Below are 22,905 nucleotides of genomic sequence, written 5' to 3'. Positions count from 1 at the left end.
CGACACTTGTCCCAGGCATGACTACGGGCGATGTCGAATGAGATTCGGCAGTTCATGAACGGATTACGGATCAATATACGTTTAAAAGGAAACAGCCAGACAAATGTTTTTGGGAATTTAATTATTAACATTCGATGATCCAATTGCTCGGTTATTTTCACCCTATGTTTCAATGGCTGACTGTTATATAATAGATTTTTAGTTTAATATAATTAGATTTTTTAAACTAACAAACTAACAGCTAGCGTATGTGTGATGCTGTATGAACATCTGATGTTCAATTGTAAAATAACTTGTTTTTATTTACAAATGGCTTTTGTCACAGAACGAAACGCAAATTTCATCAAATTTGATTGATAAACAAGATGGGACATAATTTATTAATGTCATACTTTGGATAATGACAAACAAGAGACTATGAGGCGTGTAAGAAATAAGTAAATATATATGTTAATTACGAATCTGGCCGATGGAATTTATGCTAATAATAGGACATCCTTTATTGCATAACGCATTGTACATTATGATAGAGTAATGAAATATATAATGTCGACTACGTCAATACAAAAGGCGTTATACCACACGATTCTCTTTGTTACCCTAACAAAAAGTTAATTTCTTACTTTTTTAATCTTTTACTTTACCTTGCTTCAGATCATTTTACATGTATTTAAATCATAATGCATACACTCCTAAATGTTTTGTTAAATTACCGATGTTATTTAAAGAGTAGTAGCTTTCATTTACAAACAATGTTTTTTTATCGATTAAAGATGACGTGTGAGTGAAAAAAAAATTAATCTGAAAATAAATTAGAGTTTTGATATGTATATTCGACCATCGATAACAAATCCGTGATTAACAAAGCTTATCGTAACGTACCCGTGTCGTCACGCACGCGTGTACAGTATGTGAATGCTTACGTCTCTATAGACTATAGACTCGGGTATATTTACGTCCTCGTCTGTTGTCGGTCTTCGTCGCGCTCTCACAGCGAACCGCAGGGTCGGCCGAAACCACGACGACTGCCTCCACGTGCTGCGAGAAGCACTTAGTCGCCCTAAATTGTAGGTCGCCGTCGTGAGTACGATGGTGGGGGTACGCGAATAGAGGGGGCGAGGGTCGAGCGTGGCGCTTCGGCCATGATCGATGGTTTCCGTCGGTGTTCGGCACGGGCAGGCGGTAAATATTGCACAGTACGATTGGCAGTGTCCTGAGGCGGGTCCTTTGGTTTTCAAGTTTGAGTTTTTTGTCGACGTTCAACTGTGACAAGTGACAAACGTACACGGCATGCGTTAACAGAGACGTGCATTCAGTTCTGTTCGTTCCCTCGATTTTTTCGGTTCTTTTAACGACTTGTGATCGGAAAATGACGAGGAGAAACGTGGTGTATCTCGACTAAGGAAGGGTCCAAAAGGAACAGTACAGGTGGGTGATTTTGACATTTCTTCGTTTTGACTCGTATATAACCTGGTTAGATTTCATAAAGAAATTTCTGCAACAATTCAACAGATTTTAAGAAAATGCACATTTATAAGCATCATCCAGACAGAATTATGTACATATAAAATTAAATATAATTTTATAATTTATTTGTGTTTTAACAATATTAAACAGTACAGGATATTTGTGGATTATTTCGTTGATGATTTTTATTTTTCTAAAAATGACGAACTTTCAATATATTTTTGAGAAATTCTCAGTTTTCGAAACAATATCATTTCTATTTCAATGAAATAGAAAGCTCGTTTACGGAATTAATGAAAAAGTGTGTTTTATCGCGATGATCCGATTCATCGGTGTTCCCCTTGGCCGCGAACTTCGGCCGTACTCGGAACGCAGTTTTCGCGATCGATTGTATTTTCATATCCTTGAAGTATCATGAAGTCAGGAAAACAGAGGGGAGAAATCGAGCGAATCCGCGTGAACGGGAAAGAAAGATCGCGATAGATTCTCTTAGAAGAGACCGATATGTATCGCGGCCCGTGATGTAACTCAACGTCCTTACTGCGCGGCGAGTTGCACGAGGTCGGTGATCGCTATAAAAAAATGCGGCGAGTACACGTGGAGGCAGCGGCAGGCGGTTTCCACCGTCGCGACGCGCCGCGGCATTGCACCACCGCCGACCACGACGGCTGCCTCACGGAGTGAGACGCGCGCGTGCAGGTTTAACCCAGCCTTAACCTATTCTGAACCGACGACCTCGTAGGAGTGCGCGATCAACATTAAACTTTTTCAATAATCCTGCTACCAAATTCAACGTTTTCCTATTACAGACTTTCTATTTTTCTTTCTTAATTTCGAAATAACGTTACAACCATAATATATTACTGTTTACTTGCATAACAATATGCATATAATAGCTGCATAACTTAACATAGCTATACCATGTTAATGTATCGCAGAAGTTTAAAAAATATATATATAAACTTTAAATTCTAAAAATAAGTATTGGTAAAGGTTCTGTAACGCTGATTTATGAATTACGATCCAATAACATATCATATCTTTACAAGTTAATTGTGCGATACTAGCGGCACACGCGAAGAATCTCTTCGGCTGCAAAACGAACGTTATTTCCGTAAACGGAAATCATTCGATCTTGACGGTAGCGTGGTAAGGACGCTGAGCTGATATTTCCGTTTGGAACAAACAATTGTTCGGTGACGCAGTAGAGTCCTCTGTTGCTTCCTCGGTCATCGGTTATGTAATAAATATTCTTGTCCATTCTGTGCACGGATTTTATACATATTTCTAAATACGCTATTACAGTATACATTAGTCTATTGTTATCGCGGTACGTTTGATTTGTTATGCAATATGAATTGTTATTTTGTTAATGAAAAAGCAAACAGATTATTACGAACGTTCAATTTCGAATGAGCAATAGTTAACAGCATCTATCGAAAAGAGAAAAACAAATTTCTTTCATTTTCTTATTCCTCTCGGACAGGCAAAAGAAATGAAAAGGGTCGTCGGGAACGTGTAGCAGGTTCGTGAGTCGATAATACGCGGTTTATCATAGGCCCTATAGAATTGGGGGATCGGGGACGAAGAGACAAGTTACAGGATGCGTGTGCGTGCGCGTGCGTGTACGCACGGGGCGTCGCGCGATTCGTGGGCGTTTTTTTTGGGGGGGCTTGAACGGGGCAAATGGTGGGGGATGGAACGGAGGCCGTGTTACCCCAACGATTCAGACCGGCGCGTATCAAGGCGTTTACACACAGTCGCGTTCACACGTAAGACGACGCTCCTAGTGTCTTCTTCCTATCTACCTCATGTCGATCTACCTCATGGAGTCTTCCAGTCTTTAAATAAATGCCTTGTTATATTGTTATAGTACAGGTAAAGCAACGCGACAATATTTGGAAAATTTGTGTTTTTCTCATTTCAAGTGGAACATAGTTATTTTAAAATGTGAAATATCGTCGACAGAACGAAATAAATTCTCGGATAAATTCTAAATTGTCAAGTACTATCTTCAACTCTATAGAAACCATGTATTCGAATTATAAGATATTTTGTTCGTCGTCGCAATGTTTAACCCACGTAGATTCCCGCCTAACTGAATCGTAATGTCCTATTTTATATTTTACGTTAACAATTAAGACGGTGAAAGAAACTGAAGGACAAATCAACAATGTTTCAAATCGTGTATTGTACATTTAATTTCATTTTTTCAAATCATATCATATTAATCTTTTCTTTTTTCGACATCGAAGTTTTCGAAGAATTTTTGTTTTTCTTATTGACAGTCGGAAATCGTATTGGTAATTCATCGAATATTAATTTGTCTCGTTTCGTTTCAGATTTTTAAAGTCTCGATAGCAAAGAATGGTGGGTTTTTATCACATAGAACTGATCCCAACTAGAGAGACGATGTCGGTCAATGGCGAGATAGTGACCCCGGACCCCTTGAAATCCGTGAAGGGTCTCGTTTGCAGTCCGGATCTGACTGTGTTCGCACCACCGAGCTGCGGCGGCGCCGAAACTCTGTCGGCAACCGTCGAGGAGAAGACGTACCAGTGTCTCCTCTGTCAGAAGAGCTTCGATCAGAAAAGCTTGTATCAGAGCCATCTGCGCTCGCACGGTAAAGAAGGCGAGGATCCTTACCGGTGCAACATTTGCGGGAAAACGTTCGCGGTGCCCGCGCGGCTAACGAGACATTATCGTACGCACACGGGTGAGAAGCCGTATCAGTGCGAGTATTGTAGTAAATCGTTTTCGGTGAAGGAGAACCTCAGTGTCCATCGTCGTATCCACACGAAAGAACGGCCGTACAAGTGCGATGTGTGCGAACGGGCGTTCGAGCACAGCGGTAAACTGCATCGGCACATGCGAATTCACACTGGCGAACGGCCCCACAAGTGCACTGTGTGTTCGAAAACGTTTATCCAGAGTGGTCAGTTGGTGATACACATGCGCACCCATACCGGTGAGAAACCGTACGTTTGTAAAGCGTGCGGCAAAGGATTCACGTGCTCCAAGCAGTTGAAGGTGCACACACGCACGCATACCGGCGAAAAACCGTACACATGCGACATCTGCGGCAAATCATTCGGTTACAATCACGTGCTGAAGTTGCATCAGGTAAATCGCTTCTCTACTGAACATTCACTCGGTCGATACATGTATGTCTTTACGATATTCTTGTCGATCGACGATTATCGGTTTCGTTATCACAACTGACTCGATAAATAATTTCAGGTTGCTCATTACGGCGAGAAGGTTTACAAGTGCACGCTCTGCCACGAAACCTTCGGCTCGAAGAAGACGATGGAGCTGCACATAAAGACCCACTCGGACTCGTCTGTCACCGGTTCTCCCCGGGACTCGCCGATCGAGCCGGAGATTGAAATCTCACAAGCAAATAACATAGGCACTGCCAGCGACAAGGAGAACCTAAAGACTGACGAGCCAAGCGACAACGCTGCCACTTACAACCCATCGCGGGATTTCTCGTACTATATGTATTCCAGAGAACAGTATTCGGCACCCTTGATGGTGACCAACGAAGAGAAAGTCTTCCCGACGACGGCGACGCCCGCTGTCCCCATTGAACAGCCCCATACGTTCCTATACCAAGAAATATCGCCGACTTACACCAGCTTTGGGATTCAGAGCAACGATTTTGTCAGCGATTGTCCGTCACTTCTAAATCTGCCGGGAAACGACGCTCGCCGGAGAGTCGAGGCTGCCCTTGAAGCGGTCGAGGAAGAAAGACAGAGGGAATATGGGATCGGGGTTACGCGTGATCCACTTTTAACACCACCAAGCAGCAATCCCGTGAGCCCAGTACCATCGCCGGATCCTCTTGATCTGGCGATACCTGTACGAGAAACATTAATTCTACCACCAAGGAAGAGGTGCAAGATGATTTTAGAGTCTATGGAAAGCGAGAAGATCGGGTTCATCGCATCCCAGAGACAGAACTCTGTTATACAGTTTGCTAAGGCTTCATAGTGGAAGAACACCGATGTCAGTTGTGGGTGAACTGGTGATTAGTTCGCGTATGGTAAGATGCAATCCGGACACTTCTATAAAAAGTACGGAGGACTAACCGCATAGAAGGGGTAGAAATCATCGACCGATTGTATCGGAAGGTATTCAAACAGTTTTAAAACGAAACACAGAGAGAACTTTTGAGAAACCCGTTTTAACGAATTATGAACCTGGAAGTATGAAAGCGCGCGAGTTCTTGTACGGAATATGATTTTAACGCAGTTTTCGATACTGCAATGCAATTGTAGTTGTAAACGGATATTAGTAGACTGCGGATTTATATGCAAAATAACATTTTCTAAAGTAATTTAGAAAGACAGGAGCAAATGTAGCAATTTATTTTTCCTCAAATATTTTATTGGGCTCAGACTAGAATAGAAAAATCATTGGATCCGATGAAACTTTGTCTTTTATTGTATTTCACAGAGCCCTATGAGTCATAAATGCATAAAATCCGCAGTCTAGATATTAGCCATCGCTAATGGAAAGCAATTAGGAAATTTTGTGCCGCAAGAGTAATGCCAATTGGATTTGTTGTCCGGTGGGAAGAGTGGATCCATTCCGAAATTTTACGATCTGAGACAGTTTCTATTGGCATGTTGCGAGATTTTTGTCATTACCGAACGACCTGTACGAAATACAGTACTGGTATGGGGCCGAGCACATACCAAAGTTTTAATTTTTCTGTTTTATCAGAGAACACTTGTCCCAAGCAATCAAACCGATAGAAATTTATTTTCTAATTTCAATTCTGCAAGCCTTCAGTGCACTAATAGAGTCACGTTCAATAATTGAATTGTTCAGAAGAAAATATTTTGAAGTTTCGATCGTTCGTAGAATATGACCGAGTGGCCTGAGTATATCGTGAATTCATTGGATTCCGACAATAGTTCGCCACATTGCCTCAGGATAAATGTCCCGACGTATTTGGAGCTCGCCCAGCCAAAATTTTTCGTAATCGTTCGGTGAAATAATCAACGATCTTAAAACTGTCATCTGTTTCCGCGTGGCACAAAATGGCGACCCGACTGAACGGTCTCAGTTTCTTGGAGAATAGCTTCAATTCGTCAGACTGAGCAAACGTGTCGCGAAAGAAGCGCAAATTCCAAGGATCGTGTGTAATTTTTAACGGTAAAATTTGTCCGAACGTCCTTGGGTTTGTGTCGCGGAAGAAAGACCGCATGGGTCTTTTGCTTTGCTTTGCTTTGCTTTCTTCGATATTTAGCCGGCGTGCTCTGCGTCATTTTTTTTTTGTTTCGGTATTTCACGTAAGGTGTGTACGTGTTTCCCCAGATATGTATGTGTGTGGTTGCGCGTGCATACATGTATGTATGTTGAATTGCAACGGGATTTAGCATAAAAAAATGTAACAAAGATCGTCGTGGATCGCTGTGCGGCGCAACTGGCGTATCCTCGTGATCTGAAGGCCTTGGAACGAAACGTAGTCGGGAGACCATTTTTGGAAATTGTGTTCATCGTATCACGTCCTTCTTGTTTCAATCGTTTCTCTTGCTCGACGGTTACTTTAGTATATGCGATCCCATTTGACAAACGTTTCTCGAATCTTTTGAGAAATAGCCGAAAACGAGAAATTTCTCAAGACTCTGAGCAACTGATTTCTGTTTTGTATTAATTTCGAGATCTTTTCGAGAAGAAGAGTGTCGATTAGTTCGAAGGCTACGGTCACTCGTACCGAGTAAAACGAATTGCTACATTCGGGGTAATTTATCCTTCCCGTTTTGCGGATGATTGAATTTTAAACGTCGTGCGTGTTTTGTGTATCGTGAAAAGTTTTCTGATCGTGACCAATTTATTCGTGTAACTAAAGATTCCAATTTCTTGCCAAAACTTAAGAAGACTGACAACAGTCTGGTAAAAAAGAAGAAAAAAAAACATTTTTATTCGTGCATAACAAGCTTCCAAATGACACGTAGATTATGGATTATCTATTTAGATTAGATCAAAGTGATATTACAGCACCGCGTAATTGCTCAATTTCGTCGTCGCTAGATCCTCGTAATTGTTTGTTCAAAAGGTATATCCGATAGAATCAATGGCCCGTTACAAAAAAAAAAAACAGAAAAAATTTGAATTTTTCTTCAATGACGAAAAGTGACACGCCTGGTGGGGTTAGCTGCCGCGTATGTAAATCTGTTAAAGCGGGAAATTTCGATTCTCCCGAATTATTTTTCTTCACAAATAATTTCATTCTCATCAGCGCCGTTCAAGGCATTCTAAACGTGACGAAATTCGACTTGATTTACGTTGTTCGAATCTTTGATGTGTCGACAGTTGATCGCCAATCACCTATTAAGGCCCCTTTACGAATAGCAACGCAACGTTAACCGCGATACTTTGTAAAAAGAGGCCTTAATACCGATCGTGAAGAAAGGTCTAGCAAATGGTTGAACTGTGTCCGTTTCACGAAACTTTCAAGACCCAAAAGAGAAATGATCGCAAAACAGCAAACACACTGGTTCGAAGTACAAAAGAACAAACGTCTAGTCCCGTTCGAGTTCACAATTCGACGGAGCTTAGACCGACATAACATTGATGAAAAATATTGTATATTTAATTGCCAATCGGAGGGGAAGGGGGAAGTAGCGTGGTTTCAGCGAAACAGATCCATACCCGGGAAAAGGAAAACGAAAAATAACTGCAGTTTCAGCCGTGAAAGTGAAATAAACGGGGGAAGAAAGTACCAAACAATTGATATCTCTGTGATAAGAACTCCATAATGCCAGAGTATTGAGGGGAGCTATACCCACTGCCAGTACAAGCGTGCTATGCGTGTTCTGAGCACGCGTGCAACTTTTAATATTAAATATAAAATCGTATTATTACGATTAACAAAACTTTTAGCCAATCTGTATTCATACACACACACACATACACACACACATACATACACACACTTGGCTTCAGGTCAGCACGACATAAAGAATGTTTTATAAATTCAGGACTAATTTCGAGGTGGAAAGTTCAGAGTAAAGTGCATCCAACAGCGAGGGGGAGGGGTTCTTATTTTCAAATTCTCAAACGTTCAATAAACCATGTTGTAGTACTTAACACATTCTACGTTCGCGAGAATTACCTTTTCGTCGTCAGGGTACGATTACTCATTTGCCTTTCAAATCCATTTGATACACTGTTGTTTTCAGTCGGTGCACTTTGCGATCGAATCTTCCGCTAATGTTTCGATCTGCAGTTTATAGAACAGCTTGCATATACATTGAGCTATGTTCATATTTTAATATGTAATGTACTATTTATATAGGAACGCATGTATATTATGTTTTCTTCGAATTCTTTCTGTAAAACGCGCAAACTATGACACGTGGCCTATTCTACTGTTCGTCGGAAACCACGAAGTCGTATGTATACGCGAGGAGTGTTTCAAGCGTGCGACGTTTTCCCTTGAATTTGTCGGATTTTAGGAGTAGTCGCGTTCTGTCGTTAATCCCGTCTGGGATCTATTCATGTGCGTGGCATAAAATTTATGTGCAATCTTAACTTAAGTTTCTCCAAAATGCCTAGGCTTCCTTTCGAAAAGGGAATAAAAACTTACTTTTAATTAATCGAGAATACTCGGATTCTTTGTTTTTTTTTTTAATTACAAATTTTAACGAACGTTGCCGGCGTCGGCGCTCCGGATCGTCCGTAGGTGTGTGGCGCAGTGTGGAGAGTTAGAACTTTTTTTGTTCACGTTATCATATCCCTCCAACCCCCCACTGAGTGTACGGTGTAGGCCACGTGGTAGCATGTCGAATAAAAGGAGTGCGAATTGTTAAGTATTACGGTAATCACGAGAAATAGATTGAAATTCGTTGGGCGGTATCTAGTGTAATATTGTAATTATTATTTGTTATTACTTATTATTTTTAAGACATACACACATAAGACACACACACACAAATACACAAATGCATGCTGGATGGGGCACTTCGTTTGTCCCATCGTCGTGGGCGTGTGGAACTGATTACACATGAAAGAAAGAAAACGTTTTTTTGTTTGTTTGTAGACATTCGATGCTAAGAAAAGGAGAATACAATCTTGTACGAGTGCAACAAGGACGGTGAAAATGTTTTTTTTTTATTTTCCGTTTCTTGCGGTTTTGCACACGATTGAACGTTAGAGAACACAGTGAATTGTCTGTAATAGTACCGATCGTCGCGTGAGATTGGTGGAAAAAAAAAACAGTTTCCTCGTCCTCGGAAGTAACTCACCGCAATAAACTTGATTGCAATCGATTCTACGTCGAGACGTTATTACGCGTGTTTCGCATTGACAGGAATTTCTACAAAACGGACGCGTCGCGATAGGCACTAATAGGCACTAATGATTGTATTTCTTCGGTTTTATTCCGCCAAAGTGCGTGCGAATAATTTTTGATAGTCAGCTTCCGACAGGAAATATATTTATTTATTTAATATATATCTATGTCTATATATTATATACAGATGTATTTTTTGCCGAAATCCAAAACAAACTCGTGTATTCGCTGTATTAAAATATATTCTATCGTAAACGCTGTTTTGGAATTTTGCGTCTAATTTCGATTGATGAGTTAATGAGACAAATATAAACATACGATTCCACTAGCGTGTACAAATCTATTTATTTGTTTATTCACAATTAATTATTTAAATACCAGCGCCAATATTATGCAAGGATAAGAACTGAAACGAGAGATCAGTTATTGTTTGTAGCCCCCTGACGGGCGATAGTGTCGACTAATTTAGTCACTAGTGAAGACATCTCATGAAATTACTATAAAATATTCGGGGATTAAGTCTGGTTTTCACAGGAACGAGTATAATCGATGCGCTCCGAGGGTAAAGTTTACGAATAATTTTTTAGTCGACACATGCAGGTACGTGGCAACATAATTTTCAAACGAACGTACCGAAGCCGCCGACATTTCGATTGCGTGAACCTATCTTACGCGATGTAAAACGTTCGTGTTCAATGGAGTACGGTGGTCCGACCGATTGTTAGAAGCGTCATTGGAAACGTTGTTTCGATTGAAATACTATATTTATGTGTCAATAAAATTCACGAAACGCGCAACGTACCTGAAACATTTCTAGCTAACGGAACAAGCACGTTCAATAAGTAAGTAATCGTGCATCAGTTTCTGGCAATGGAATACCCGCGCGTTTCTCGGGTAACCACAAATTGTGCTGTTACTTGAACATTTCCGTGTAAATATTTATCACAGATTATTGTTCGAATAGCATCTTATCATGAAAATAATTCGCGTAACCAGTAATTATTTAATCTGCATAGTAAGTTTTTCTCTGTGAGAGTCGAAATACTTGTCACTATTTACTAGTATAATGGTTCGATAATTGAAAAAAAGAAAGAATAATTAGAGTGTTCATTCAGTAGCTATATAACGCGGGCCAATACAGACGATTTTAGTGCTATACTTTTTCGAAGAGAAGTGAGAATGTATTGAGCAAACCAACCGGTATAAATAAAAAATAAATCGTAACTGTAGGTTGTGCTAGTACATAATAGCATTTCGAGATAATTATAAATAGTTAGAAATATGTTTTTTTCTTTTAGTTTCACTATTTTTAGTTAAAAACATATAAAATTATTAGGCTTTAAGGAATCATATATACACAAGTATTATGTTTTATCATTATCTATAATATTATGTACAATAAAGATATTATATAGAATAGAAACATAATATCATGCGTGTCATCATTACTTATTGCTAAAGTTTGAGATGTTATATGTTTTTTGTAATATAGTATACAATGAAAATATTTCAAACTGTTACATTTGCGCTAATGATTTTAGAAATGAGAAGAAAAAGTGAACGAAATAAAGCAAAAGGGACTCCAGAGAAGGAAATTGAAAAGCCAACTAGAAAATCAGCACGCAGACGTGTGAAGAGAACACATTCTGTGTCACCAGAGCCAGAAAACTTAGAGGAAACAGGAAAAGCTGTCAGCAGCAAAGAAACAGAGAAGTCAACTGCAATAATTAACCAAAGAAAAGAATTGGAAGATACAACAGAAGAATGCAACGAAACAGTTTCATCCACAGAAACAGATATCAAGATAAAGCCTCAAGAAAATGAGGATGACAATACTGGATCAGTTTGGAAAGTGGCAAGAGCAGATGCATCACCTGGCGAGATACAGAAGCTGAAGTTATGTAGACAACCTAACGCAGCAGAAGCATCATCTGACATTTCTTTGACTAGGAAAAAATCGAACAAGTGGCAGGAAAGTGGTGAGGGAGTTGCAGAGGAGGCTGACTCGGCAGAAGAGCAACTGGTTTCTTGTACAAGAATGCTCAGTAGCACTGAACAGCCGAACGATCCCTCCTCTTCATACCCAGGTCAGGACTCCAACGAAGAGGTAAGTGATAGCAAGGAGATCCTGCCCGAAACCACTTCAGCCAACTTGTCTGACGATAAACCAAACATAGATCAGCAAGGTGAATCAAAAGAGGCAAATATCCCGAACGAAAACGCTGATAACGAACCCATTAAGTCGAGTAGCCCGACTGTATCGGCTCCTAGATCAAACGGCGATCGCTCATCCGAGGAGACAAACGTTATACCAAAGGAAGAAATATCCGTGGAAGATACCAGCGGAAAGCCAGCAGAAGAGTTTCGCAAAGAAGCTAGCATTGAAAATGTTCAAAAAGAGACGACTAGTAGCGACGAAGACGAGGACGAGAAAGAGAAAGTGAAAGTTCACGAAGTAAATTCGTCCTCCGAGTCGAACGATGATGTTCAAAGCACGAAAAGTAGCAGAACCGGTGGCAGAATATCGTGTACCAGTCGTAGAAAGCATCGGACTAAGTATCGAGATTCGTCCAATTCCGATACGCAAGATTCAGAGGATGAACCTACCATCAAAAGGGACATTGAGATAGACTCTTACACGCAAGAAGAGAAAATTCCTATAGAAGATTCGAATGAACCGAAAGATTGTTCCGAGTCACCGAAACAAAGGAATAATTCTTTGCTAAATAGCATAGAAACAGAGGTGGAGCATAACGAAGAGAACAACCAGAAATTGGACAGTCTAAACGAAAAATCCGAATATTCTGCGACGATGCCGACTCAGTTGGTGGCCCACAAGCCGGTTAAAGTAAACTTGAAAAGATCTTTGTAAGCATACACGAAACAACGATTCGCTTAGTAATTTTATCGATGTAATTCATATATTACAATTTTATAATTTGTTTTTCAGTTCCGTAAGAATGATAACGGAGAAGAACGATATGAAAAATGAAGATACCGATGCGAATGCAAATAACGAGGCAGTTGTTTTAAACAAGGTTCGTAGTTTCAATGGATGTGAAATAACCTCAATGAGCCTAGAATATTACAGTTACATAGATGTATGCAGTAAGCTAATCACACACTCTTATTCAATAGGAAAATCATGACAATGCTGATCAAGAATCAAAATGTGTTCCACGAAAACGTCGATGGGGCACTGCATTGTCTACCGATAGCGCGCCTTCCTTTTCAGTATCGACGGATTCGCTTAAAGTAATATTTTTCATTCCTTACTTATATACAGTTTTGTTCATACGAGAAAGATTTATAATGTCGCTGATTTGAAATTCCAATCGTTACAACTGATATCTATTAAAGTCTTTTTTATAACTGTATTTTGTAGGCATTGGTACCAGGAGCGAGGCCACTGTCGATAAACGAGGTCCGTTTGTCAAAGGACGACGACGAGGAGAGAGATCGTTACCGGGCTAACGAAAAATGGTACAACTCTAACGAGGGACCGAACGATAACAAATCCGACGATGAAAGTGTCGCGCAAAAGAATGGTACCTTGAAAAAAGGGGACGGGAAAATCGACAATCACATAGGTACTTGAATTGTTTTCGATGCTCGATTGGAAGTGTTCCTATTCGTTCATTGTTTGAATTCTGTCTCGCAGCAGCACGCCGGAAGATATCGATCGTGAAAGAAACACCGCACGTCAAGTCGCCTAGTCCACCGGCTACGAAGCCCACCAACATACTTTTGATCAAAAACTTGGTTCGTCCTTTTACTTTGAATCAAATTAAGGAGCTTCTGTCGCGTACTGGCACAATTGTCGAAAATGGATTTTGGATGGACAGAATTAAGTCTAAATGCTTTGTAGAGGTACGTATTTGTCCGAATGTACGTAATGGCAGGGGATAGAGCGACTAAGGATTAATTGGTGTTATGGAATTGTCGTAGTATGCAAACGAAGACCAGGCATTTGAGACAAGACAAGCTTTGCACGGGATATCCTGGCCAGTTTCAAATCCGAAGAGGCTTCACGTCGAGTATGCGACCAAAGACGACATGGAATTGGCGCGAGAAATATCGAAGGATCAATCCATTCCAAGAAAAACAGAACCACTTGTACCGTCCGATTCGTGGCAGCAGGATTGGAATCGAGACGAGAAAACAAACACAAAGGTAGTAAACGCTACAACAAAGAAAAGAACGGTTTATTTGGAATTCGACGTTTTAGCAGTACGTTATTTGAATAAGTTTACTGTTCATTAAATAGGTGATGGTAGTTCGGGAATGGGACCTGGGCAAAGAGGACGGTCAGCAGCACATAAAGGACAAAGAGCGCGAAAAGAAGGATCACGACAAAAAGAGGAGGCAGAGGAGTCGAAGTCCTGCGGGAGAAGCACACCTCCCAGCTCCAGCTCGTAAATTTAAAAAAAAAGAAGACGAACCACCACCGGCTAAGCTTTTAGACGATCTCTTTAGGAAGACGAAGGCCACTCCGTGCATATACTGGTTACCTCTTACAAACGAGCAGGTGGGTCAGCACGTCAAGCAAGACACGCTTTCTTCTAAATCACTGAACAAAAGGTCGAGAATAGTCATATTGTCATGACTATCTGAAAGTGATACGTGATTGCAGATTGTCGTGAAGGAGGAAATGAGAAGGCAGCATATGGCGGAACACGCGCGTAGATTAGAAGAAATGAGACGCGCGGAGAGAAACAATAGGGACGGCCGTCGCCGTCGCAGCCCAAGAAAATAATTCTCTGATCGTCCATTTGTCGATAAACGTACCTTTCCTCTTCTGTAATGCAAAACCACCGATTGTCATGAGTTCCCCATTTTTAAGACGGTTTTCAGATCTTAGAAAAACGAAAACAAGATTATCCCCTTTCTTTCATTCTTCTTAGAGTCGACGAAACTTTTCTTTCAAACCGGTTCTTAAAACATTGATTTCCCCGTTATCGATTTAACACTCAATTCCAATTCGCAGCCAGTTTCACCAATTAACGTTGTAGTATGTGTGCGTTCGAGTTTGTTAAGTTCTTTAAGAATTGCAAACCGCCCTGGACTTTGGTGCCGCCGTAAGACGGTGCCAGTACGTCCGTTTTTTCATTTCTTTTCTAGCTCGATTCCGCGAACTAGTCTTTTCTCATCCCTTGTAATTCGTGTTTATATTTCGTTCGTTGACAAACTGTGTATAGATCTTTTGCATGAATCCAGTCGTCCTGCCTCCAGATCTCCTTGCTCTCCCCTGGAATTTCAGCATTAAACTGTACTTCTTACAGGTCGACATTAACTATTCAACAGAGTGCTGTAACTATAGAACACACACACACAATAGTGTCCCCGCATCGTCTAGGAGAGACGTGAGCATCGTATTCTACGATACATGGTAACGCGACGTCGCAATCCGCGCGCAACACCCTGGGAATCGAAGAGCAATTGAACGGAAAAAAAAAGAACAAAAAAAACTGTCCACGTTAGTAGTGAACGCCACGAGACGAACTTAGTATTCGTGATCATTGAAAATACTGTCTTAAGACAAAGGAGCAGAAAAAAAAAAGAAAAAGAAACGATAAACATCGAAGAGAGATCGGGGCTAGTTGTTGGAATCAACAACGAATGCCAGTCCAAGATAGCGATACTTTGTGGTTCATCGAGTGACATGATGACATCCATCCTCAGTGTCGAACGGGAGAATTGCCCCTCTCCACGGATTTATATTCTTTCTCTCCCTCTGTTTGTAGCGTAGCCTGACTTCCTTAAGTTTGACATATACTACCACAAATTTGGTAGTAGAATGTAAAGTTTTGGTGTTTCTCGGTTCCGCGGCGCGCAGTGACACTCGCACAGCCGGAAACACGTTTGTACATAAAACGTATAATTCGATATTCCGCGAGGTGACATGTAAAATTATCAATAAATGTGAAACACTCTAGGATATACTACGAAAGTACATTTGCCGCTTACTTTTTACGATATCGCACTCTCGGACATTAGAAATTTGTTAATAATCCGCGAATAAGATCGGAAGGAACGAGGTTTGTGAAACAAGAAAAAACAAAAGAGATGTTTTACACGGAAAACGAACTAATTCCTTAAGTTTATCATGTCGTTATGTAATTCTCCTGAAAATGAATTATCGCATCTTAGTAAAATGAAATTCGTGAATTGATTTGTGAAGAAAATTGCGTAACAGGCAACCAATCTCGGAGTGAAGTTTGCTTGGGCTTGGTCGCAAGTAAAGGGATATGTCTACGTAAACTTATCCGATCTTTATTTATATTAACATTATTAACGCTAACGTTGTAATTGCTTTAATTTACAAAATTCATGAATTACAGGATGTGTGCATGTCAGCTATTAATTAAAAAATATTTCACAGTCACAAACACTATCTCGATAGAAAAGAAATTAAAGGAAACGAAAAATCACAAGTTCGGCGTTTGAATTAATGACCAGTTTGTACACTATGTATCTTTCTGCAATTAAACTAAACTTACAGACGTTACTTTCGAGAACTGCTCTTTCAAGGTTTAAACTAAAACTTGGTAACATAATAACGTAGACAGTCTAATACTTGTACAATTATCACGCAAAAGAATATCTTTCTTTTTTTTTATATATAGAAAAAACCTATAAGCCGTTGCATAGTCAAACAGAAAATTATGATTCATAATATGTCAAGGACTGAATAAAATGTATCCTTTGTGGTCCATCGCATTTCCTTCACGCGACTTAGGTTAGTTTTAATTAATATACCTTCGAAAAGGAATTTCCTTGTAACGTTATAAATGGCGTTGTTTGTAAATGATTGTTCCGGCACATCACGATACATTCAGTTTACAAAATAATGCCAGAGCACCAGACTACAAAGGATTCGTCCTCCCGAACGTGGTAAAAAATGCGCACATACGTTACAATTACATTTTATAATCCAGAAAGTTTGTGAAATACTTGGCGACTTGAATACAAGACGAAAAGAAAAGAAAAGAAAACGTTTTCTTATTTACACTGTAGACTGTTCTTTTTAATTACGCGTCCATGATATACGATACTCCTATCGATTAAACGTTACACCTGGATTACATAATTGAAGGCCCGGAAAGCAGAACAGACGGTGCGCTCGAAGACGATGAAAAGTATTGCCCAAAGGACAGAAAAATTAATATTTTTAAATTAAAAGAAAAAAAATAAACAGTACATGTATTTCATCACGGCGCATATTTTTTGTTTCTGTAACTTTTTTATGCGATCATTTTTTATTCAGATAAAAATTAAAAACTGGAAAATTTGATCCGTAGGGTTCAAGAAAGTGTTCCGCAAAGTATAAGGCGGATTGATTGAAAATTATAGAAATGGCAACGACTTATATCTTATATCCAAAAGCGCGCAGCGCGTGGCGTGCTGATTCAAAGTTGTCATGACGATACTTGTAATTACTATTCTGAATAGTGCATAATTAATTATCATCAGTATTATATTCAAATTTGATAAAATAACGTGAAGTTATTGATACCTAAAATGGAAACTGAAGAACAACGAACTTTATACATATTTTCAGAAACACCGATTTTAATTCGATAAAATTTTCCAGTTTTTAATTTTTATCACAATGACAAAGTTACCGAAACAAAAAATATGCGCCGCGATGAAATACATATGCTAGTTATTTTTTTCTTTTAAGTTAAAAATACTGATTTTTCTGTGCTTTGGACAATTCTTTTCAGCGTCTTCGAGCGCACCGTCGATTCTGTTTTCCGGGCCTTCAATCCGTTTGTAACACTTATAAAACGTATTCTTGTAGCCTCAATACGTTCGCCACATTATCAAAATGACTCATACTAAAGAATATTTCAACAGTGACTGTATCGATAAATTTGTATGTCATTCGGTTACAAACTTTTGTATATTATCAGGTAACAAAGCAAATGATTAATGACCTGATTCACGACCCCTTTTATGCACGTGTTTCGAAGGAGAAAAAGTTAAATCATTCGTCGCGCCGTATTGTCAAACAGGCTTTTAGAATCTAGAGAAATTAGTGCCAGCCTGTAAATCGTCGTTTTTTAATTACCTTATAGGAATCTGTAAAGAATAGTAAATAGTAATGGAAACCAGAATCGTACTGTCAAGCTTCCATAAAGATAAGGACACAATTATTGGCCTCTTTTTTTCTCCGAGATAAAACACTCGTGCATAAAAAGAGCAAAATGCTCGTATGGCTGTCACTCATCTTTGTTATTATTTACTCACACCACATTCACTTTATTTGAATGCGTACCATTTGCCGATATATTAATCGACCTTGACGACGCTGTAAATTTTGCGCACGAACCAAAAGCAGGCAAAGAAACCAATCGAACCTGTTTAATAAATGAAACATACAGTAATGTTCTCGTCCTAACATTTGGATTTCCATTAAACAAGACAAACACTTTACCTGTCAGAAGGAAGAATAAGTAAACCATAATGCAAGTATAGCCAAAATAGAGGAACGTAGACGTAGCATCTTCTATATCCAACTTGGTCATGAAAAAGTGTATACAGTAAACTAATAAATAAAAAGCAGTGAAACCGGATGTTAGAAAACTGCGCCACCACCAATGGTAATCCTGAGAAAAAAAAAAGAATAGTTCAAGTTTAAACGCACAGAAAAATTATTTTTCATTAATGACTTCCACAGTAATTTAATTACCTCCGCGCAAAGGTGGAAATAACAAAGTAATATCGTCGTTTCTGAACATGTGATAACGAGAATAAGAAATACCAAGAAAAGGAATCCAAACATGTAGTATACTTGGCTCGACCTGAAAAAAAAATCGACTTATATCGAGAACACGACCTTTTACGATATCATTACTTGAGCCAAGAAAATACGATGCTTACCACAAAGAATTGAGTATAAAGAATAATTGTATAAATATACATCCAAATGGCAGAACTCCACCCATTATCACACCGGGTATTGGTTGCGTATAAAAATTTTGTTCCGGTATTTGCCGAGGAATCTGATTAGTTCTTACGGGATGTTCCAAAGACTGAAATAAGATTACGACACAAATAGAAGAGTTACGAGTTGGAAACTGGAAGGCTGTATTTACTACTCTGGGGAAAAGTTGATTTACCCTTTTCCTAAATCCGAAATAAGCGCCGATGAATGTTAATGGGAGCGATACTCCGAACCAAAGAGCCAGAAGTGCGATAAGAGTACTAAAAGGTACCGTGGCTGAACTTCCATTTGCCCAGAAAATCAAGTTCATTATAAAGAATAAGCTGAACACGATTCTGTAAAATATAGACATTCCAGTGATGTAGTCTTCAAAGTTCCAGTTATTCATATTTCATCGGTCAAGCACATTATATTACCCAGGACTCAACATGGATGTAAGCAGTACATTCGACTTCCATTTCTCGCCGCCGAAACTTTTATATATTCTAGCGGATACATAGCCGGCAGTAGTCCCAAGACAAACGTACAAGACCATGGCGCAAGTCATTAATGCGCCTCTGTTAGCCGGTGATAGGAATCCCAAGCAAGCAAATGCTATAAAATTAAACAAATTCTAACGAATTTCATGATCGAATTCGACTGGAAGTAGTAAACAAAAAGAACAAAAAAAAACCTACCAAGCGTTACGAGAGTCATGTAGAATACTTGTACACCAGACCCAAGCAAAACAGAGAGCAGCATTCCCTTACGAGGAGGTCGAAATACATCACCGTGGACCAATTTCCAGCCAAACTCTTCCTGTGCGTCTTCTCCTGATTCTATCTGAAAACAGGCCAGGGTTATTGCAACATAGCCACGAGTAGTATGTCACAGTTTCTTGTGTATAACTAAAGGATTTAGTGAGAAATACGATTATTACGCCAACGCAAATGATATTGCTTTAGTGTACCTGATTATATCGTGCGATATCTTTGTGCAGCGTTCGAAGCATTATCATAGCCACCATACCAGAAAGGAAAAGAACAATTATCAATGAATTAAGAATACTGAACCACTGGATATTTGTGTGTGGCATAGATTCTAAAATATAGTCCCATCTGGATGACCATTTGATCGTTCTGTTTTCCTATAATCCGAAAAAGAGAATGACGAATGTACCTTTCGGCTAAAAAACAATGTTATAATTGTTGTAGAAAAACTTACGGTAAACGTTATGGAATACGTATACGTGACAGTTAATTTTTGGCCAGCTGGAAGTGGTGCATATGGTATTTCTAAGGGCAGTTTGCTTTCGCAGTTAACGCCATTGTTGTGTCTGATACTCTTAGGTACCACTTTAACAGCTATTAAAGGGGCAAATACAAAACTAAATAAAATGTAATATATACAGACGAATAGTATATAGACGCAGAATCTCAAAGTTCTTACAAATTATCCGTCCACCGTTCTCTTTGAATGCAGATCCCCATTCTTCTTCAGCACCACTATGGTATGTAACTGTAAGGTCTACATGATTAAAGAGGTAGTAGGTATTCGGTTTGTTATACGCGCCCTAACAAAGGAAAACTGTATCAATTTCAATTAAGATCAATGTATATTCTAAACTAACGAGAAAAAAATATGGATACAGCATCAGTGTATACTTACATTTATACTGCAGGTATCTTGCTGAGTTCTTGGCTCTCGAGAAAAGCAGCCCATAGGAAATCCAGTGCTGCAATATTGTCGTTCGTCTTCTAATTGATAACACCAGGTGACTGGCATGTTGTCTAAAAAAAGGCTAAACTTCTAATCTATATTTTCAATATGTAAATTTATTATATCATTACAGTCTTACCAACTATCCAGTGATGTTGATAGTTAAGTGCCATTCCTTTCTTTAAAAATTCTAATTTTTTTTCTTTTTCTAAGTCTCCACCTTTGTATACTTTTTCACAGGCAACCTTACATTTTATATCTTCTAAGAAGTTTATCTAAAAATATAAACATGTTTCATGTATTTTGTCTTTTGATTGGTCACAATTAAATTATGCAATTTAATTTCTTTGTTGTTTAACATATGTCTGTTTTATAAAAACAAAATAGGGGAAAAAAGTCCTACATATATACCTTGTAAGGGGAAGGCCTTATACGTTCACCAAAAACTACCTGTCCTAAATTCTCAACAGGACTCTGACTTTCATCAGAAAGACAGAAGTCAAAGCTGAAATAGTTTTTATAAGTTAATGTCAAGTTATATAAAACTTAAGATAACTGTAAAAAAGTTGTTAAAGTAACAGCAGAAACTTACTGATGATATTCATATGGAATCACATATTTCTCTGTATTTAAACGATTCACATACAGCTTAACTTCAGACTAAAAAGAATAAAGAATACTTTACAAGGCAGGAAAAATCACACAATACAGAAATTTATAAGGGAGTATTTAAAATTGTTTGCAAACCTAAAGGATTTACATACCATTTATAAGTGTGTAAAATACATTTTGTAGAGTTGATAGATAGTATATAGCAAACTTGTAAATCTTTTTAAGTAACACTAGAAGAATTTTTTATACCTTGGAACTTGTTCTTATAGAAATTGAAAATATTCTTATAGGAAAAGAAAAATATTCTTTATAGAAATTTGAATTCCATTAGCTTTCCTCTAAAAATTAGTATGTGCATGTGTGTGTGTGTGTGTGTGTGTAAAACGAAATGTTATGGTCAAAATTGTGCCCAGTATGAAGCTTGTTTAGATTTTTTCAAAATAATATATGCTGGTGTTCGACATACTAATTTTACGAGTTCGACATATCTTATCGATCAACTGCGAATTTTTTCATTAAACCTTTTGCGGCTCAATTTCGGCCCTGTGACTGACATGTCAGAAAAGGCCACGTCGAAACATTTTCCAAATTAATCCATGATTAATATAGAAGAAACGAACATGAAATTATAATAGATACTCGTTGACTGTTGAAGCGGTCTGTATTAAATTGCCAATAATATGGTATGAACAGTGAAAAAGAAACAAAAGGAATTACAAAAATTGAAAATACCATAACCAATCGGGAACAGGTTTCAAAGATAATGTGTAGTACGCACTTTACACGTTTCTGAAGCATCTTCAGCCTTACAATAATTGACGGGTGCTAGACCCGGCAAATAAAAGGCCCAGCTACACTGAATCGTGCACAACATGGGCAATAACCACACCAAAGTTATTCTCGCCATCGTATTGCTATTATTCATCTTTACCATTACTAACTATTTCCCTAACGTGAAAAACATAGGATACTACACTGCCATGATACACGTCATCGATAACGACATTAAACATAGATTGCTCGGTAACTTTGCACATGGCGATTTACACAGGTGGCACAAGAGCAGCCAAGAGCAGCCACTGCAAAATGGATTTCCATTGACACCAATTAATATTTAAAAATTCCCTCGATCGTTTATCGATACATCATTATTTATTAAGTACGCAACATTACGTTTTTTAAATGTCCGATTGTCTAAATATAGATTTTCATGAATCAATTTACATTTATAGAAGAGAAATTCCATAAATTTTTGTTTATTTTCGGTAGAAAGGTTCTTTCAAGTTTCAAATAATTCGAAAACTTAATATTTACTATAAATATATGACATTTGCAATCTACTAATTAATATAGAGTTATTTCACGTAAACTTTGCAAACTTTCAAGCGAATTACCCCTCTTCTTCATCTCATGTTCTTAGCATCACGCAATCATTTTGAATGATTAAAAGGCAAGAAATAAAAAACCTAGCATTATCTAACAAAACATTTGTTTACACATAATCAAACTTTTAATAGAAAAATTAATGTTTAATTCATTAAAGTTCTTGTAAATTAATCTATCAAAATGTTAATTTGCATAAAGATTTGCAGTCTATTATGTATTGTTATGTATGTATAGTTGTATAATAAAGAATAGTTAACCTTCCGGGAAACTAATACTAATCAATTAAATAGTTATAAAAGATATTACATACATAAGTTAGAGAAAAATAATTATTTCTATTATATGCCACTCGCGATGCATTCTGTCATTCTTAATTTGATCATTGAATTTTTCAAAGTAATATAAAGCCTTTTTTTCTTAAAACAATTCATGTATTAGATATTTAAGTCTATTAAAATAATGTATATGTATACTTTTTCTTCAA

At 38.3% G+C, this 22,905-nt stretch overlaps 3 protein-coding genes across 5 annotated transcripts; 2 read left to right on the top strand and 1 right to left on the bottom strand.

Moving 5' to 3' along the window:
• Positions 1–1,393: 1,393 nt before the first annotated feature.
• On the top strand, positions 1,394–5,821 carry LOC107195050 (zinc finger protein 92 homolog). The gene is made up of 3 exons (XM_015584816.1): positions 1,394–1,428; positions 3,810–4,590; positions 4,708–5,821. The coding sequence occupies exons 2-3, from the start codon at positions 3,835–3,837 to the stop codon at positions 5,461–5,463; spliced, it is 1,512 nt and encodes a 503-aa protein (XP_015440302.1). The 5' UTR covers positions 1,394–1,428; positions 3,810–3,834; the 3' UTR covers positions 5,464–5,821.
• Positions 5,822–10,452: 4,631 nt separating this feature from the next.
• LOC107185617 (apoptotic chromatin condensation inducer in the nucleus) lies at positions 10,453–15,823 on the top strand. Of its 3 annotated transcripts, XM_015573355.1 has the most exons (10): positions 10,454–10,617; positions 11,317–12,643; positions 12,726–12,813; positions 12,914–13,030; positions 13,161–13,365; positions 13,437–13,645; positions 13,724–13,948; positions 14,043–14,303; positions 14,409–14,559; positions 15,058–15,823. In XM_015573355.1, the coding sequence occupies exons 2-9, from the start codon at positions 11,319–11,321 to the stop codon at positions 14,529–14,531; spliced, it is 2,553 nt and encodes an 850-aa protein (XP_015428841.1). In that variant the 5' UTR covers positions 10,454–10,617; positions 11,317–11,318; the 3' UTR covers positions 14,532–14,559; positions 15,058–15,823. The 3 variants fall into 3 exon arrangements, with proteins under 3 accessions (XP_015428849.1, XP_015428841.1, XP_015428832.1); XM_015573363.1 differs by having other exon boundaries at positions 10,453–10,617; positions 13,440–13,645; positions 14,409–15,823; XM_015573346.1 differs by having other exon boundaries at positions 14,409–15,823.
• A 1,598-nt stretch (positions 15,824–17,421) lies between these two features.
• On the bottom strand, positions 17,422–21,942 carry LOC107195041 (transmembrane 9 superfamily member 2). Its single transcript, XM_015584807.1, has 15 exons — positions 21,814–21,942; positions 21,016–21,083; positions 20,835–20,928; positions 20,563–20,698; positions 20,373–20,494; positions 20,154–20,277; positions 19,929–20,068; positions 19,675–19,851; positions 19,403–19,547; positions 19,142–19,319; positions 18,901–19,060; positions 18,662–18,813; positions 18,471–18,582; positions 18,216–18,387; positions 17,422–18,138 (listed from the first exon to the last, which is right to left on the bottom strand). The coding sequence occupies exons 1-15, from the start codon at positions 21,940–21,942 to the stop codon at positions 18,071–18,073; spliced, it is 1,977 nt and encodes a 658-aa protein (XP_015440293.1). The 3' UTR covers positions 17,422–18,070.
• Positions 21,943–22,905: the final 963 nt, after the last annotated feature.

The sequence above is a fragment of the Dufourea novaeangliae genome, unplaced genomic scaffold (genome assembly GCF_001272555.1).
Source record: "Dufourea novaeangliae isolate 0120121106 unplaced genomic scaffold, ASM127255v1 scaffold18, whole genome shotgun sequence".
Classification (NCBI taxonomy): Eukaryota; Metazoa; Arthropoda; class Insecta; order Hymenoptera; family Halictidae; genus Dufourea; species Dufourea novaeangliae.
This window is presented reverse-complemented; position numbering and strand designations above follow the sequence as displayed.

Coding starts and splice junctions, on each gene's coding strand:
- LOC107195041 (XM_015584807.1), bottom strand. CDS start 21,942: ATGGCGAGAATAACTTTGGTGTGGTTATTGCCCATGTTGTGCACGATT. Junction 20,278..20,372: donor AAGATACCTGCAGTATAAAT/GTAAGTATACAC, acceptor TTCCTTTGTTAG/GGCGCGTATAACAAACCGAA. Junction 19,548..19,674: donor ATATCGCACGATATAATCAG/GTACACTAAAGC, acceptor GCCTGTTTTCAG/ATAGAATCAGGAGAAGACGC.
- LOC107185617 (XM_015573355.1), top strand. CDS start 11,319: ATGAGAAGAAAAAGTGAACGAAATAAAGCAAAAGGGACTCCAGAGAAG. Junction 13,031..13,160: donor TATCGACGGATTCGCTTAAA/GTAATATTTTTC, acceptor TGTATTTTGTAG/GCATTGGTACCAGGAGCGAG. Junction 13,366..13,436: donor GAAAATCGACAATCACATAG/GTACTTGAATTG, acceptor TCTGTCTCGCAG/CAGCACGCCGGAAGATATCG.
- LOC107195050 (XM_015584816.1), top strand. CDS start 3,835: ATGGTGGGTTTTTATCACATAGAACTGATCCCAACTAGAGAGACGATG. Junction 4,591..4,707: donor ACGTGCTGAAGTTGCATCAG/GTAAATCGCTTC, acceptor AAATAATTTCAG/GTTGCTCATTACGGCGAGAA.